The sequence below is a fragment of the Rhinopithecus bieti genome, unplaced genomic scaffold, assembly GCF_001698545.2.
Source record: "Rhinopithecus bieti isolate Rb0 unplaced genomic scaffold, ASM169854v2 scaffold_1306, whole genome shotgun sequence".
Classification (NCBI taxonomy): domain Eukaryota; kingdom Metazoa; phylum Chordata; class Mammalia; order Primates; family Cercopithecidae; genus Rhinopithecus; species Rhinopithecus bieti.
In genome coordinates, this window is record NW_016803658.1 from 221,571 (window position 1) to 239,134 (window position 17,564).

At 37.7% G+C, this 17,564-nt stretch overlaps 1 protein-coding gene across 1 annotated transcript in view; it reads left to right on the forward strand.

Annotated features, from left to right (window-relative positions):
* Nucleotides 1–17,564, forward strand: part of TTC6 (tetratricopeptide repeat domain 6) — a 225,026-nt gene that overhangs the window by 137,868 nt on the left and 69,594 nt on the right. The window contains 7 exon segments of the mRNA XM_017895392.1: nt 2,985–3,027; nt 3,030–3,073; nt 4,739–4,813; nt 6,173–6,458; nt 6,461–6,493; nt 6,496–6,550; nt 17,395–17,553. Of these exon segments, the coding sequence (XP_017750881.1) occupies nt 2,985–3,027; nt 3,030–3,073; nt 4,739–4,813; nt 6,173–6,458; nt 6,461–6,493; nt 6,496–6,550; nt 17,395–17,553 (695 nt within the window).

The window sequence follows — 17,564 nt, forward strand, 5'->3', positions numbered from 1 at the left end:
AGCGCAGTATTGGGGTGGGAGTCACCCAATTTTCCAGGTGTTGTGTGTTCTGAGTTCCCCTGGCTAGGAAAAGGGATTCCCTTCCCCCTTACACTTCCCAGGTGAGGCGATGCCTTTCCCTGCTTCAGCTCTCACTGGTCGGGCTGCAGCAGCTGACCAGCACCGATTGTCTGGCACTCCCTAGTGAGATGACCCCAGTACCTCAGTTGAAAATGCAGAAATCACCGGTCTTCTGTGTTGCTCGCGCTGGGAGTTGGAGACTGGAGCTGTTCCTATTCGGCCATCTTGCTCCGCCCTCAGATCCTTAGCTTTTAAAGTCCAAACTAAATTTTCATTTTATGTAATATACCTTAAATTTTACCCATATATTTATCTCTTTTTTTTTTTGCCCTTTCTTTTTTTTCCCCTCGCATCTCAGACACTTATATCTGGAATAATTTTACCCTCTGCCTAAATTGTATCCTATAGAATTTCTTTTAAGAGGAGGAGTAGAAGGTCTGCAGTTGGTGAAATCCCTGGTTTTTCTTAGTTTCAAAATGTCTTCATATTGTTTCATTCTTGAGGAATATTTTATCTGAGTATAATATATTGGCAGATGTTTTAACACAATAGTGATGTTCCATTATTTTCTGGCATTCATTATTGCTGTTGAGAAGTAAGTCTTAAATGTAAAGACTTCGAAGCTAATGCATTTTCTGCTTCTACTAAACCTGGCCGGTTTTAAGTTTTTCATTTGCATTTCCTATAGTTTCACTATGATGTGTCTAGGTGTATATTTCTTTTTCTTTATCACATATTGAAATCCTTTGAGTTTGTAGTTGACAGTTTTCATTAGCTATGGAAAATTTTTAGTAATCTCTATCCATTCTCTATTTCATTTTCTAGGACTTTAATCACATTTATTAGGTACCTTTTTTTTTCTCTCTTGTGCTTGGTATTGGATTCTGGACAATTTCTTCTAACCTATATTATCGGTGAGGTCCACGAATTCTCTCTTTAGTTGTGTATAATATACTGTTAAACTTGTTTTTTATATATTTCTTTTTAGTATTTCTATTTTTCCCTAAATCTGTTATGTTATGGTGTTTCGTTTCTTTGTATACCTGTCTGTCTTTAAATGTTTGCTTATTATTGTATTTAAAACATGATTTTAAGGAAACATTTGAGACTTAGAATGGCATTATGGCATTTTCTTACTCCAAAGGACATTTTTGTTAGAACCTGAGGTCTTTACCATTTAGAAACAGCTTTAATCTAAAGTTGAGGCTTGAGTTTCTCTGACTACCCTCGTGATAGAGCCCAGACTGAAAGTCCACAAAAAAGTTGATTATTTCCACCCACTTTTAATCTGAGGGTGTACCCCTGTGGTATTCCAGTTTATATATAATTGGGATGTGTTATCAGGCTCCGCATCTCAGGTAGATTCTGGGCTTTGATTTTTGTCACCCTTGCCCCAAGAAATTGCCAAATCTGCAACTCAGAGTTATAGTTGTTTTGGCAAACATTCTGAGAACAAAGCATCTTTGAATAGTAGGCTTACCTTTTCTGGTCCTTGTTTTTTCTCAGATTTTGGCTCATCTTTTCATTTTGTTAGCTCTCTGATGGTTTGATCATTGTTTTTCAAATTATATGTAGCTCTCAGTTGTCCTCAGCAGAGTTCCTAATGTTACATAATTAGAAGCAGAAGTCATTATTGACTTTTAAAGGAACTGTTTCCATTTCTGTTTGCATCCCAGCTTTTATTGCATACATACCAATTTCAACAATATCTTTGGGGTAGAGTAGGAGGACTTTTTTTTCCATTGGATATCATATAAGCAACACTGTAAGTGCCCTCTCAAGGTACCTTAGTTTGGGCATTATTTTGACAGTTTCCAAGGCTCCAGCATATAGGTTCCTTTTTTAAAATAAGTAGCCATTGATTGTTAATAAGTTCCGAAGTTTTGATATCTATGAAGCATGGTACTAAGGTTGTTGTCCTTATTATTGTTAAAAGCATTCTTTTAAATATGTAATATCTGCTATTCCATCATATTTCAATATCTTGTGTAAGCATATGACAAAATGGTTTGAAAATACCTGGTATACCATGTAGTTTGTTTTTAAAGAATAATGATGAAAGTGACCAGTATCTTTCTATCATGTCCAGTAATTATCTTACCATACATTGTACTATCACTACTTTCTGAAAATATAACTTGAGAGGATTTTTAGCAGAAATTCAATGCTTCGTGATTCCTAAGTTACCAATAGCCTTCTCCATTGTCAGTAATAATTACATAATATTTTAAAACTGACTTTTGTTCAATAAATATTTAAAAGTTTTAATGTTAGTGTTCGAGACCTAACAATTTCAAAAAACAAAGTAGTAGTATGATTTAATTAATCATTAATCCACCCGGCTGTCAAATTTAGGTCTTCTAGGTTTCTGCATATCCAAACCACTGATTACAAGATAGAGAAGTAGCACATTTAATAATAACATTAATTATTGTGGCAGTTTACTCTTACAACAACAAATATATCTACATACTTAACCAATAGAATTCAAAGCATAAAGCACTTAAGGCAAATTTCATTCCAGTTTACATTTAGAATGATTGCTTGTATTTAAAAATGAATATTCATATGTTGACAAGCAAACTAGATAATGTCTTGTTCATAATCCTAATATTAATATGCCACATAAATTCAATGTTAACCTGTGAGATCATAGGATCATCGATCACTCCTAAGATTAAGGATGTCAGAAATAATGTAGAAGTAACCATTTTGCTAAATGCCAACACTGAAGCCAAATTGCAGGTTTTAGCCAAATACTATGGCTGTAGCTGGACTTTGATGCATCTCTGGTGTTTTCTAGAATTACACTACTTTCATATGTTTTCTTTTTTGTTAATGATGTTGTACTGTGAAGTAACAGTCATCATAGGCTTTTAAAAGTATTCCAAAACATAATTTAAAATTGTTATCTTTTATAACAGAGTGTTCAAGCAAGCAGACTTTTAACTGATAAATTTTCATATAAAACAGTGCCATTACTTTACGTCGACATAGCAGAACAAATTTTTCGGTATGTACAATTTTTGTTCTTAATTAAGATTGTTTAGTATATCTGCCTACAGTCCAGATATTAATTATGGTAATTCCAGAAATTATTTCTTGGGTCCGGGCATGGTGGCTCATGCCTGTAAATCCCAGCATTTTGGGAGTCTGAGGTGGGCAGATCATTTGAGGCCAGGAGTTCGAGACCAGCCTGGCCAATATGGTGAAACCCCATCTCTAGTAAAAAAATGAAAAAATTAGCTGGATGTGGTGGCATGTGCCTGTATCTCAGCTACTTAGGAGGCCGACGTGGGAGGATGGCTTGAGCACGGGAGATCAAGGGCAACAGGGGGAGACTGTCTCAAAAAAAAATTTTTTTTTCTTGGTAATTCCTCGTTCTGGGAAATAGCTCAGACCATTCAGTGCTATCTTTACTGAAGATACATTTCTACTTTCTCAAATATGCTGTTTTTATGACTGTTAGAAGATGTTATTCACTAAACAATAGCAGGATATTTGTTGTTTTTCTAACATTTCTAGTTTTTTCAGTCATTCTTGCGTAGGTCTTCAATATCAAAGGAACATGTATATGAGTCTGACTAAATGGAGAAACTGTTCATGGCCATGAAACACAGTAAGACTGATCACTTTAAATGGTGATCAGATGCATAGTCATGACTTTTAGTATAACTAACTGCAGTGTATCCAATGACCTGACCTTTATGGGGTACAATTAGAACATGGTTTTATTTTTCTCTCACTAGTGCCTAATATATTCTTTTTTTTTTTTTTTTTTTTTTTTGAGACAAAATCTCACTCTGTCTATCAGGCTTGAGTACAGTCGTAAAATCATGGCTTACTGCAGCCTGGACCTCCTGGGCTCAAGTGATTCTCCCACCTCAGCCTCTTGAGTATCTGGGACTACAAGTGCACACTACTATACACAGCTAGTTTTTTTTATTTTTTATTTTTTTAGAAATAGGGTCTCACTATGTTGCCCAGACTGGTCTCAAAATTCCTAGGCTTAAGTGATCCTCTTGCCTCAGCCTCCCAAACTGTTGGGATTGCAGGTGTAAGCCACTGGATCTGGCCTAGATATTTCTTTATTGCTGTTTGCATGATTATTATGCTTAAGGACATGGAACGTGCCATTTTCTTTGTATTTTGCACTCTAGTTTAGTAGAGCTTTCCAACTCTTAATATAATAACACCAGTCTGGTTGTTATTATAGTAAGTGGTAACACTTGTGTGGTTTCCTGAACTAAAAGGTTGAGATTGCTCATGATTAGAGGAGACTGTCCAGGGGCTCCCGCTAAAGCAGCCCCAGGGAAGGGGATTCATGGCTTAGCGTATCTGTCATACATTCACACACACCAGTGGCACCTACACCAGCTGGGTAGCTTTGCACTGTCCTACCTTGTACATAGCAGGTACTTGGTGTTTGTTATATTAAGTTGAATTTTTTTTTAAAAAGATAGTTTTTATTATTATACACACTTCTACATTAATTGATAGATTTTAAGTTCTCTTCCTCTGTATAAAGTCAGTGACTTCAAACTCAGTATCTGTATTTTAATTAGTATTTCTGAATTTCATTAATTTACCTAAACAGTTATTAGCCAAGGGTTATATATTTTAGCTTACCAAATAGTATTTGTGGCTAATGTATATTTTTTATTTGATTATTTCACAGTGTTTCTTACCAAGAAAATCTGCGTCATTTGAAAATATCCAAAAATGGTTTAGTGCACAATCTACACAACTAAGGGTACTATAATTTTATAGTTTTCACTCTCTAGAAGAAACATGTGTATTCCTAGGAATAATAATCACCTTATGGTTTTTTTAAAGCGTATACTTCTATATTATATTCTCTAGTCTAATTACATATTGAGTTTTATATAGTTTCTTGAGATGGGGGAGTACAGTAAGTTGCAGATGGTCAATATCTCTATTGTACTTTAGTATATATCTTTTTTTTTTTTTTTTTTTTGAGAAGGAGTCTCGCTCTGTCACCCAGGCTGGAGTGCAGTGGCCAGATCTCAGCTCACTGCAAACTCCGCCTCCCAGGTTTACGCCATTCTCCTGCCTCAGCCTCCCGAGTAGCTGGGACTACAGGCGCCCGCCACCTCGCCCAGCTAGTTTTTTGTATTTTTTTTAGTAGAGACGGGGTTTCACCGTGTTAGCCAGGATGGTCTCGATCTCCTGACCTCGTGATCCGCCCGCCTCGGCCTCCCAAAGTGCTGGGATTACAGGCTTGAGCCACCGCGCCCGGCCTAGTATATATCTTAAAGTACGTAACTGGCTAGTATGAAATTATCATGTTTGAAATTTGGGCCAAAATTCACTATACAGAAATACATCTCTGTAACAAATTATTTATTAGCAAATGAAATGCATTTAACTTATTGATGATGGCTCAATAGGCAGGAAATGCTATATCAAAGGATTTAAAGTAATTTATCTTTTGTAAGTAATAAGTATTAGAGTTTCAAGTATTAATGCATAATTATTAGAATTATAATTATCAATATTATAATATTAAATAATATTATTATTAAAAATTAAGTGGATTCGCTAATGATTAGATAAAATAAATACTGTAATAGGTTGTGATTTTATGACTTCCTATTATAAATATAGAATTGAAAGTTATTGTGGAGAATATTTGAATGGTATTGTGTAGAAATTCAGTGTTGTTAAAGCGCTTTTGAAAGAAAACCCAAATTGATTTTTATGGAATAAGGCATTTTAACAGCTTTTGCCCATTCTACTAGTTTTTTTGCATTAAATATAAAAGTACAGCGTGTAATTTATTTGGATATGTAGAGAGCATTCTCTTTCAATTAAAATATAGAAAATCATAATGTTATCTAATTTATAGTGTTGTTTACATATACCTAATTAAACATCCTATGACCAACCAAATTATTGTACTTTGCTTGAACTAATCCACTATTAACTTTATCAGCTGACTTTTGAATAATTTTAAGAATACTGGTTTTTAAACTTTTCAATTAAGTGACCAAACCACATTAATAGTAATTGTAACAGAATTAATTAATTTTGAATGCATAGCAACTAAATTGATTTTACACTTTTTCTACCTCTTCGCTTGCTTACTAAGCAAGTAAAATCTGCTGTAGACTTGAGGAAGGAGGATATCATAGTTCCTTTGGAAATCAAGAATGATATGCAAAGCAGTATAAAAGAGGTTATGTTTCAGAAAGCAAAGGAATTGAAACGTCAGCTCCAGCTCACTAAGCAGAATAAAACTGAGGAGCCCATCTCTGTGAAAAAAAAAATAAATGACATCTTTGATAACATGTGCGAAAAACACAGTTTGAGAAATCTCTCTTTGACTCTCATTGAAGCATCTAAAAAAGCTGGCATTAGTTACATTGTTTATCCCAAGAAAAGAAGATGAAATGGAAGAAAAGATTGAAACAACAAAACTTATATTCGTGTATCAAGAGTTATCCAAGCCTCCAAAATCCCTTGAAAGGTCTTGTTTAAGTGATTTCTTTTTATAGTTTAAGAAATATATTGTGGTTTTGACCTCAATTTTATAATCTCACCTCATCAAGTTATTTTATTCTGCACTGAAAATATGAACCCTTCACTTTTTTGAAAGACAAACCTCTGGCTGGGAGAGGTGGCTTATGCCTGTAATCCCAGCACTTTGGGAGGCTGAGGCGGGCGGATCATCTGAAGTCAGGAGTTCAAGACCAGTCTGGCCAACACGGTGAAACCCCTCTCTACTAAAAACACAAAAATTAGCTGGGCATGGTTGTGTGTGCCTGCAGTCCAAGCTACTCAGGAGGCTGAGAAGAGGTTGAACCCGGGAGGCGGAGGTTGCAGTGAGCCGAGATCAGGCCACTGCACTCCAGCATGGATGACAGAGTGAAACTCTGTCTTAAAAAAAAAAAAAAAGAAAGACAAACCCTCATTTAAAAATATATGGATATTTCATAGTATAAGTATGTGAATGATTCAAATGATAATTTAAATAGAGGACTGATTTAAGGACATGAGGTAAGACTAAATCAATTTGATAGCTAACTGAAATCTTCCAGAAAGTAAAAAGCCCAAACAAGTTATTTGAAGTGATTTCGTAACAAAAAACAACTCCTGGTCCACACAAATTCTACCCATTCAAAATAGATATTTAAGTATTTTTAAATTTTAAATTATTGAATTGATTTATAAATCTAGATAATTTTGGGCCCGGTGCAGTGACTCACACTTATAATCCCAACACTTTGGGAGGCTGAGGCGGACAGATCACGAGGTTAGGAGATCGAGACTATCCTGACTAATACGGTGAAACCCCGTTTCTACTAAAAATACAAAAAATGAGCTGGGTATAGTGGTGCGCACCTGTAGTCCCAGCTACTTGGGAGGCTCAGGCAGGAGAACTGCGTGAACCTGGGAGGCAGAGGTTGCAGTGAGCTGTGATCATACCACTGCACTCCAGCCTGGGTGACAGAGTGAGACTCCATCCCCCTCCCCCCACCAAAAAAAAAGTCTGGGCGTGGTGGTTCAAGCCTGTAATCCCACCACTTTGGGAGGCCAAGATGGGCGGATCACGAGGTCAGGAAATTGAGACCATCCTGGCTAACACGGTGAAACCCCATCTCTACTAAAAATACAAAAAAATTAGCCAGGCGTGGTGGTGGGCACCTGTAGTCCCAGCTATTCGGGAGGCTGAGGCAGGAGAATGACGTGAACCCAGGAGGCGGAGCTTGCAGTGAGCCGGGATCACGCCACTGCACTCCAGCCTGGGCAACAGAGCGAGAGACTCCGTCTCAAAAAAAAGTTAATTTTTTTTTTTAATATTGTAAGCTCTTATTTAGGAATCAACACAGAAATGTTTTTTTCCTTACTTGGAAGTAATAGTAGCCAGTATGTTTAAAATTATGTAGGGACCTGAAATAATAACCACTGAAATTCCAAATGTGTTCATTATTAAGTGTTCAGGACATAACTTTCTTATAACAAAAGTATTGTGCAAAATAGTTGCCTAAAATCTCTGAGGTTTCTTTTTAGATATCCCAGGACATCACAGAATTTGTTAAACTTGTGTCCTTTTGAAAAGTAAAGACTTTCCTGATGATAAGAGAATAAAAAAAAAAATGGTTAACTTTATAAAGACTTGCTGTCTGCAAAAGAGTTAATTATCTCTTGAAATGGTGACTTATTGTCCTTGAGAAGACTGGGGCATAGTACTTCATAAGTGTGAGTGATAGAGTGGAACAGAGGCCAACCATAGTGGAGAATGCCATTCAAGTCTCATGTTCTTTGTATACTACTTATGCTTAAGTTTCGCCTGCAACAAATACAGTATCTGGAATTTTTTTTTTTGTTAGTTCATCTGTAGAAGACTTCAAGTAGGTTTTCTAAGTTGATAAATGTTTTAGATCAGAACCAGAAGTTTGCTTATACATTTTAGATATATTTACTGATTTTTAAGGTATTATGAATCTTCACCATCCTAGAAAGGGTAATACAGCACCATTTTGGCCACAACCTAAATGACTTCTATCTAAAAAAAGGATATAAACTGATCAAATGCTGCTTCTGTGGGATATGGTCTTCTTACTGACCTTTTATCATTCTGTATGTAAAGTTTCACCATTTAAAAAGATTTCTTTGCCTTCTAATAACTGACTTTGAAATTTCTATGTGCTGCCAATGGGTGTAACAGTAACCATAGGATGAACCTTTTGGTGGAGGCAGTAAAACAAACTGTGGGAGTATTTGTCTAAGACAAATACTAATTTACCACATATAAATGTAGCTACAAATTGTTAGTTCAAAACTAACAACTATGGAGCAACTTAAAAAATAATTTTGTTCCTATAGTTTGAGACTTTTTTCCCACTTTTTTTTTTTTTTTTTTTTTTTTTGAGACAGAGTCTCTCTCTGTTGCCCAGGCTGGAGTGCAGTGGTACCTCGGCTCACTACAACCTCTACCTCCCAGGTTCAAATGATTCTCATGCCTTAGCCTCCCAAGTAGCTGGAATTATAGGCATGTACCACGACGCCTGGCTAATTTTTCGTATTTTTAGTAGAGACAGGGTTTTGCCATGTTGACCAGGCTGATCTCGATCTCCTGACCTCAGGTGATCCACCCGCCTTAGCCTCCCAAAGTGCTGGGATTACAGGCATGAGCCACCGTGCCTGGCCTTTTCTCACTAATCTTAATTTGGTAATTCACAGATTTGCTTCTTACCATTTTGTGTTCAACCATGAAGGTTATTTAATCACACCCATTCTTGGCTGGCTTCTCTTAATGGTGGGAAGCAGACTGCATGTGTTCTTATACATCAAGTCAAATTATGACTGTGGATCACTCCTGCAGAAGGCCACTGGAACCACCTCATCCAGATTCATGCATTTCCTTTTATCCCCTTAGCCCTGTTGCTTCCCTGCTCAGCTAGGTCATGGCAGGTTGCCAGAGTTTGCAATAACTTTGCAGCTTCATTGTTTCTCTAGAAATTTCCCTCTGCTTTGGTCTCTGAGCTCAGTGTTGACAGAGCAGCCCGAGGGATTAGAGGAGACCTTCTTCAGTAGCTGGCTGACCCACAGTGAGCTCTTCCTATCAGTGAATCTTGGCTGCCTTCACTCCCTTGTACCCACTGCCTTACTTCCTATGTGGGCTTTTGTGAATTGCTAGTCTCTTGATCTCTGACAAAGTTCTGTCTTCTGGGACTGAGTAACATTCTTCATCTGAGATCCAGGCTACCAGCCTGTTTGCCAATGGCATTCCTATCCCTCTGAATGCATCTTCTTGTGCCCCTTTCTAGAATAATTGTCCTTAGTTTTGACTCACTTGACCTGCTCCTGCAAGTGAACCTGTGGTCTCAGACCTGGTTTTCTTGGTCCATCTTGTGCTGCTGCATTCTTCAGAGTAGCAGAATTTATTTTCCCCCAAGCAAGAGTTGTTATATTTTCCTTAGTTGTTTTACCCTTCCACTTTTTGTTTTTTGTTTTTTTGGGTTTTTTTGAGACATGTTTTCACTTCTGTTGTCCAGACTGGAGAGCAACGGTGTGATCTTGGCTCACTGCAACCTCTGCCTCCTGGGCTCAAGGGATTCTCCGACTTCATCATCTCAAGTAGCTGGGCCTACAGGTGGGTGCCACTACGTGTGGCTACTTTTTGTATTTTTTGGTAGAGACAGGGTTTTGCCATGTTGCCCAGGCTGGTCTTGAGCTTCTGGTCTCAAGCAATCCGCCCGCCTTGGGCTCCCAAAGTGCTGAGATTACAGGCATGAACCACTGCGCCTGGCCATCAAGACTGTTTTGACTTTCATTTACCACTCTGCTTCTCTAAGAACTGGCAGCAGATGTTCTAGGAGCAAGAACTCTGGATCAGGAATTTGTATACATCCATATCCCAACCTCTATTTACTAGATCCTCAGTGACTAGACCGAGCTACTTAATTTCCTTGAATATTTGTTTCCCCATCTAGAAGATGAATACCCTGTCCACATGGTTTCTGAAGTAATGTCCAGCTCAAATATCCCTTGATTTGGGTAGTCAAATCGTCCTTATTTTTATACCAACAATATTTTGAACAAAACGTTTAAACTGTTCAAAATTTCTGTTTCCTTTAATTGTCTTACATCTCATCTCAGATTAACTGTATGTACACATATTCCAACCCAAAGGCTTGACTTTCTCAGACTGGTGTGATAGCTAGCAGATTAATTTACTCTAGTTCCTCTAAATGAAAAACCATGAACCATATTCATGGCTATGAAAACATGATTTAAACTTGCAGTACAGGAAGAAATATTTACCATTTGGGGTAGATGTAAACAGCCAGTCCCCTCTTTTATCATGTTCCTTTTCTTTGTATTATTTAATTTTAGTGATCTGGGACTATAATTCTTCCTCATAAGAGTTCATCCATTGTCTGCATTTCCTTTCCTTTTTACATCCTTCTAGAAAGTTATATAGCAAGATCTTGTTTGTTTCCTTAAAACATTGTACTTATTTTATTAATATTTGATAGTAAAATAATACATGCTTATTGTAAAAACTTAGAAAATACAGCAATGCTACCATTGAGAAATAAGTCACAATTAACATATTTTTGGATGTTTATATGGGAATATATTTTAACAAAGCTGTATGTATATGCATGTATGTGTATATAATAGTGCTTATATATCTATATAGAAACCTTGAAATTATATACATCAAACTATGAAAGTGATTATTTCTAGAATAATGAGAAGTGATTGGTGGGTGGTTCAGGAGTTAGTCTGGGATATGTATAGCTTCAAACTTAGATTTAGAGGACGCCCTCTTTCAATTCTCTTTTATCTGGAATTTCCTCCTCATTCTTGCTTCTTTAGTATCCTTTCTGCAGTTTTTCTGCCTAGTAAAATTTCAGAGTACTGATCACAATTTTAGATGATACAGAAAAGTCAGGATATTGAAAGAGTGAAGCCTCTGAGTAGGCAAACGTGGATGGGACATAGAACACAAGTGATACAACTGAGCTCCCAGGGAAGAAATGTTGTACATTATATGAAGAAATCATCTTCCTTCCCTGGGAATGTATATTTTGTTTAAGAAAATGAAGTAAGTGTTCAAGTTAGATAGCTCCTATATTTTCAATGAAGGCAAAGTTTATCAGCTTAAAGTGAAGAGTTGGGGGGACTATAGTTAAATGCAATTTTTCTTATTAAATTGGCACATAGTAAGAATTCAGCAACAATTTGATGAATGAATAAGTTCAGCCATTCATTTCTGCAACATACATTTATTGAGCACTACTCAACAGTACTACATAGCGGATACTGTTTTAGACAAGGAGCATAGGGCAAGGAACAAGATTGGCAAACTCCCTGTCCTCATAGAGCTTATATTCTAGTGGGAGAGAGAGTGGAGAGGTAAACAAATAACATTAGGAAGTGACAAATGTAATGAAGAAAATAAAGCAGTGTAACAAAGGTTACTGTTTTAGACAGAGTGGTCAGAAGCCTCTATAAGGTAGTGATATTTGAGCGTAGAACTGAATGGAATGAGGGAATGAGGTATTTGAATATCTGAAGTGGTCATAATGAGTGCAAAGGCCTTGAGTTGGAGACATGCTTGTTGCTTTTGAGGGTCAACATAGAAGTCAGTGTGGCTAGAACAGAGTGAGTGCAGGGTGGAAAGAAGCGAGGTTGAGGAAGTGGTCAGAGATAATACCACGTGGTGCCTTATAGGTCAGAGTAAATTTGAAATTATTCTTAAGAGTGCCAAGAAATCACTATGGACTTGAGAATGGGGTAGTGATGTTTATAGGTTATGGCAAAGACTTTGGATTCTTAATAGAAAAGGAAACATTGGGATTTGGGAGCAGTGAGTTGATAGGATCTAGTTTATGTTCCAGAAGGTTCACTCTGGTTACTTGTGAAAGATAGATTGTGGTGAAACAGGGAGACCAGTTAGAAAACTATTGAAATAATTGAGGTGAGAAATAGTTTCTTGGTTTGGGATGATAGCAACCAAAGTAGTGGAAAGTGGTTAGATTTTAGATAGATTTTAGAAATAGGGACAACAGGATTTGCTTGTGGGTTGAATATGGGATACACACAAACACACATATACACACACACACATGTATATGTACGTACACATATATATGTGTGTGTGTGTGTATATATGGAGAGAGTTGTCCCTGACATCTAAATGTAACTTCATCAGATTCTCCTAAACTAGGGGAATGGAAAAGAAAGCGTGTCAGGTCAACAGCTGCAAACCAGGTGCCAGAAGGTGTGTTCATTGCTTCAGTAAATATGCCACATCTGGAACTAAAGCTGTAATTGTTATCACCACCTGATTAAATTTGTGATAATTTATAGTCACTTCCTACAAGCGATGTTGGTTTTGCACTGGTGAAACAGGAAAGTAAACTGGAGATATGGTGGGAATTGCCACCTATATCCTTCAAGTTTGATGGTGACACTAATGTGTACTTTCCCCAGAATCTGGTATTGCTTTTTGTTTGCTATCTTGGTGGATAGTGGTGTGAGATGGGATAAGGGCAATTTCCACTTGGCCCTTACTACCATTATCTTCCTCAGTCTACAGTTTATTCAGTTGTTACATGTATTTACTCCCACTATACATTCTGGGACTAGGGAAATTATCAAAAAATGGGTCCATGTCTCACTAGATCCACTGTTAAATGGTCTCAGACCAAGATTCTATCACTTGACTTTCGTAATTCTTTAATTTGATGATAAACATCAGTGGGATTTGTAGTGGGTATCTGTGGATTAGCATAAGGTCAGAGCCAGTATCTAATTACCCCTGGAAGGTTTGAGTTTCCCCATTCTCATACCTTTAGAAGATTTCAGGGAAAATTCACTGTATATACTGAAGCCACATTGAAGGATTCTTCCTCAGTGAGACTTTTCCCAACCTTCCTGTTAAGAGAAGTTTTGGGCTATGAACTGGCTGGGGTCTGAGAGCTGGGTAAAAGGTTGTGAACCCCCACTATAGCTGGTTAGATTTGTACCAGAAGACCTATAAGTTTTTCCCATATGTAAGCAAAGAACACCCAAGCAAGCTGCCCATTTATCTCTTCTCTAAGGACATTTAGACATTTAGTTATTGCCACAGGTCCTTGAGAGTTAAAATCCTGTTACTACTATTCTGACTCTGTTGCTTATTGTGGTCATTGTATTTACCATATCTGTAGTGGTAAACGGGATTTTACCACTCCAGGGTTCTATTATTCCCACTGGAATCAGTGAAACAAATTTCTTTGCTCCCGTTCCCCCACTGTCATCTTTTCCAGCTCTGAGGTCAGCATCCACAAGGTTTTTCAAGGGTATTGTGCCCCCTCACTTATGCACTCTCTGGTCTTTCCAAGGGTTACGACTTGACTAAGCACATTCCATATTGCAGACAAATTCCTGTTTCCTGAACCTTAGAACTCATTCCTCTATAGCAATGGCTCTTATAGTGTAATCCGTGCATGATTGTTACCTGGGAATGTTAGAGGTGCAAGTTCTAGAACTCCACCCTAGGTCTACCGAATAAGAGACCCTGAGGGTGGAGCCTCAAAATCTGTATTTTTAACAAGTCTTTGGGTAATTCTGATGCATGCTGAAGTTTGAGAACTCTTCACTTAGAGTATTCCCAGGTGTTCTAGCTAAGGCTGTGTGTGGTGAGGCCAGCAGCCACCAACCCAAGGTCACCTCCATGGAGGGGGTATGTGGGAGACTGAGGGACTGTAATGGCTGTGGCTCCATGAGAGGGTTTGAGAGTCACAGCTGAGTGATTTCAGGACATGCTGAGGTAGGTGCCTTACAGCATATGAGGCAATGTCACAGTGTAATCACTGAAAGAAACTTATGCAGGAGAGGACTGAGAGTCTCAGATGGGGGAATCTGACAATTCCTCAACCAGTTTCCTCAGTAAAGGGAAGATAAGTGGGAACTGGAGATTTAAAATTCTCACTCTCATTCATAGCTCCTTGCATGTTAACATCCCGTATTTCAGTTTTCTGCTTCTTGCCTACTAGCTTCATTAACTTGGTTCACAAAGTTTAGAGGGTACTTAATAAGTACTGTAACTACTCTTTGGTCTGAAAGAAGTAGTCAACTGAACACACAATTTTTTATTTTATTTTATTTTTTATTTATTTATTTTTTATACTTTAAGTTCTAGGGTACATGTGCACAACGTGCAGGTTTGTTACATATGTATACATGTGCCATGTTGGTGTGCTGCACCCATCAACTCATCAGCACCCATCAACTCGTCATTTACATCAGGTATAACTCCCAATGCCACCCCTCCCCTCTCCCCGCTCCCCATAATAGGCCCCAGTGTGTGATGTTCCCCTTCCCGTGTCCAAGTGATCTCATTTTTCAGTTCCCACCTATGAGTGAGAACATGCGGTGTTTGGTTTTCTGTTCTTGCGATAGTTTGCTGAGAATGATGGTTTCCAGTTGCATCCATGTCCCTACAAAGGGCACGAACTCATCCTTTTTTATGGCTGCATAGTATTCCATGGTGTGTATGTGCCACATTTTCTTTCTTTTGTTTTTTTAAATTTCTTTTTTTTTAATTTATTTTATTTTTTTAATTATTATTATACTTTAAGTTCTAGGGTACATGTGTATAACGTGCAGATTTGTTACATATGTATACTTGTGCCATGTTGGTGTGCTGCACCCATCAACTTGTCAGCACCCATCAACTCATCATTTACATCAGGTATAACTCCCAATGCAATCCCTCCCCCCTCCCCTCTCCCCATGATAGGCCCCGGTGTGTGATGTTCCCCTTCCTGAGTCCAAGTGATCTCATTGTTCAGTTCCCACCTATGAGTGAGAACATGCGGTGTTTGGTTTTCTGTTCTTGTGATAGTTTGCTAAGAATGATGGTTTCCAGCTGCATCCATGTCCCTACAAAGGACACAAACTCATCCTTTTTTATGGCTGCATAGTATTCCATGGTGTATATGTGCCACATTTTCTTAATCCAGTCTGTCACAGATGGACATTTGGGTTGATTCCAAGTCTTTGCTATTGAACACACAATTTTTATAATAATTATTGTTGTCTTAATGACTTAAAGCTCCTTGATCTCCCAATGCCTTGTCTTCCACCTGAACGTCATTCCCTGCTAACATTGGTGATACTTGACAAATTTTTATACCACCACATGCCATGGATTACCTATGTCCTATTTCAGCCTGGCAAGGAAGTTATGCTAGAATGCTTTATGTGTGTGTGTGTTTCCTGAGTCCATCTCTGGTACTAATTACTTTGTCAGTGAAGATCCCAATCATAAACACCACTCAGCTTAGGATAATATTGGGAAGTTATGATAAAGGAGAAATTTACAAAAATATCAAAGTACAAGGAAACCAAAAATGATAATGCAGTATCCTGGGATTAAAAATGTAAAGCCATTTTCTACTCCAAAATTTGAGAGGACAAAAAGAGGGAGTGATGACTAGAAGCTGAAAGAAAAGAGTTGTATAGAAATGGTTTTCGTGGAAGCAGTAGTGATCTTTGTTCAAGAATCCTAGGAAGTTTGAGGAGACCCTTCATGAGGAAGCCAGAGGAATAAACACCTTGACTTCACTCTCCTCCTTCCCTCCTTTGGGGTTCCTAATTGGATAAACTTTATGAGAAGACAGAGACCAAAGGATCCTAAGGCTATAGTCTGTGCAGATCAGTTTCCTGGGACAGGGAGCAAGATGGAGAAGGGTAGAGATGAATATGGAGGTGCAAACAAAACTTATCTGGCACAGAAGACCTTTCTAAAGTGACATTTGGTCAGAAGGAGCCAACCAGTCAGAAGGGCTGAAAAGGGCAATGGCCTTGAGGCTTGCTCAAGGATGATATGGCTGGAAGTTAGGGAATGAGGGGGAGAGTAGTGGTGTCGAATATTTATGCTGGCACCTGATCATGTGGGGTCTTATGGACCATGGTGAAGAACTTGATTTGCATACTGAGGAAGCTCATGGAGGAGTGATGTGATCTTGTTTACATTTGTAAAACAAAAAACAAAAACTATGCCTGGCTGCCATGCAGAGAATGAATTAGACAAAGGGCAAAAGTAGAAGCAGGGAATTAATAAATTATTCTACTCTAAGAAGAATAGATGATGGTGGCTTGCACTAGAATGTGGAAAGGAATAGAGAATTTATGAAAGTAAGGAAAGGGAAGGAAATATGAAGTGATAGGGTAAATTATTTTATTTCAATAGACTGAGTTTATTCTTATTTCCTATGGCTAGTACAGTACCAGCCCTATGGCACATGTTACTCAATGAAGACTATATTGCAAAGGGAGAATTGGAGAAGACTAATCCTAGACTTGTAGCATTTGAAAGCATATTAGGTATTATTTAATTTGATAGCCTACTAGAGAAAGGTAAAACGGATATTCAGTTGATAGTCTGAGGTGTAGTCAACTCCTGCCTTCTTCCCGCTACCTCAAGTTCATGTCCTCTTTAACCTCTTGCATGGCGTTTTTTTTTTTCTCACATTATGTTTACTTCCTTAATTCTCAATTGTGATTCCTCTGGTGGGTTAGGTATGGTAGAGGGTGTAACTTAAACTTGAAAGGCGCATTGACCTCATTTTTTTAGTACTCTAAGGAGGCTACATCTTTAAAAACAGTCTTTTGCTTTCATAAACTTGAGATTCTTCATACAGTATCACCGTTTTATTAAATGAAAAGGAGAACTTGTGCATAAAATTAGCATGTAATTTTGTTTTGATAACAGAAATAGTAGTTTTATGTGTGACTGAGTTGATTTACTGATTAGAAAGATGATTGTATTTCTGTAATTAAAAAAATTACTCTTTTAAAAACTAGATCAACATCTCATGGAATACTTCCAGAACAGAAGAAATATTTGTTCAAAGTTCCATTATATGAACGTCAAATACGGTGTCCCAGTTTACCTTTGTATTTAAATTTTGAAAAATTCTTCCAAACTAAGGGAGGAATTCCAGAAAATATTGATCCTCGGACATGGGCTTTTG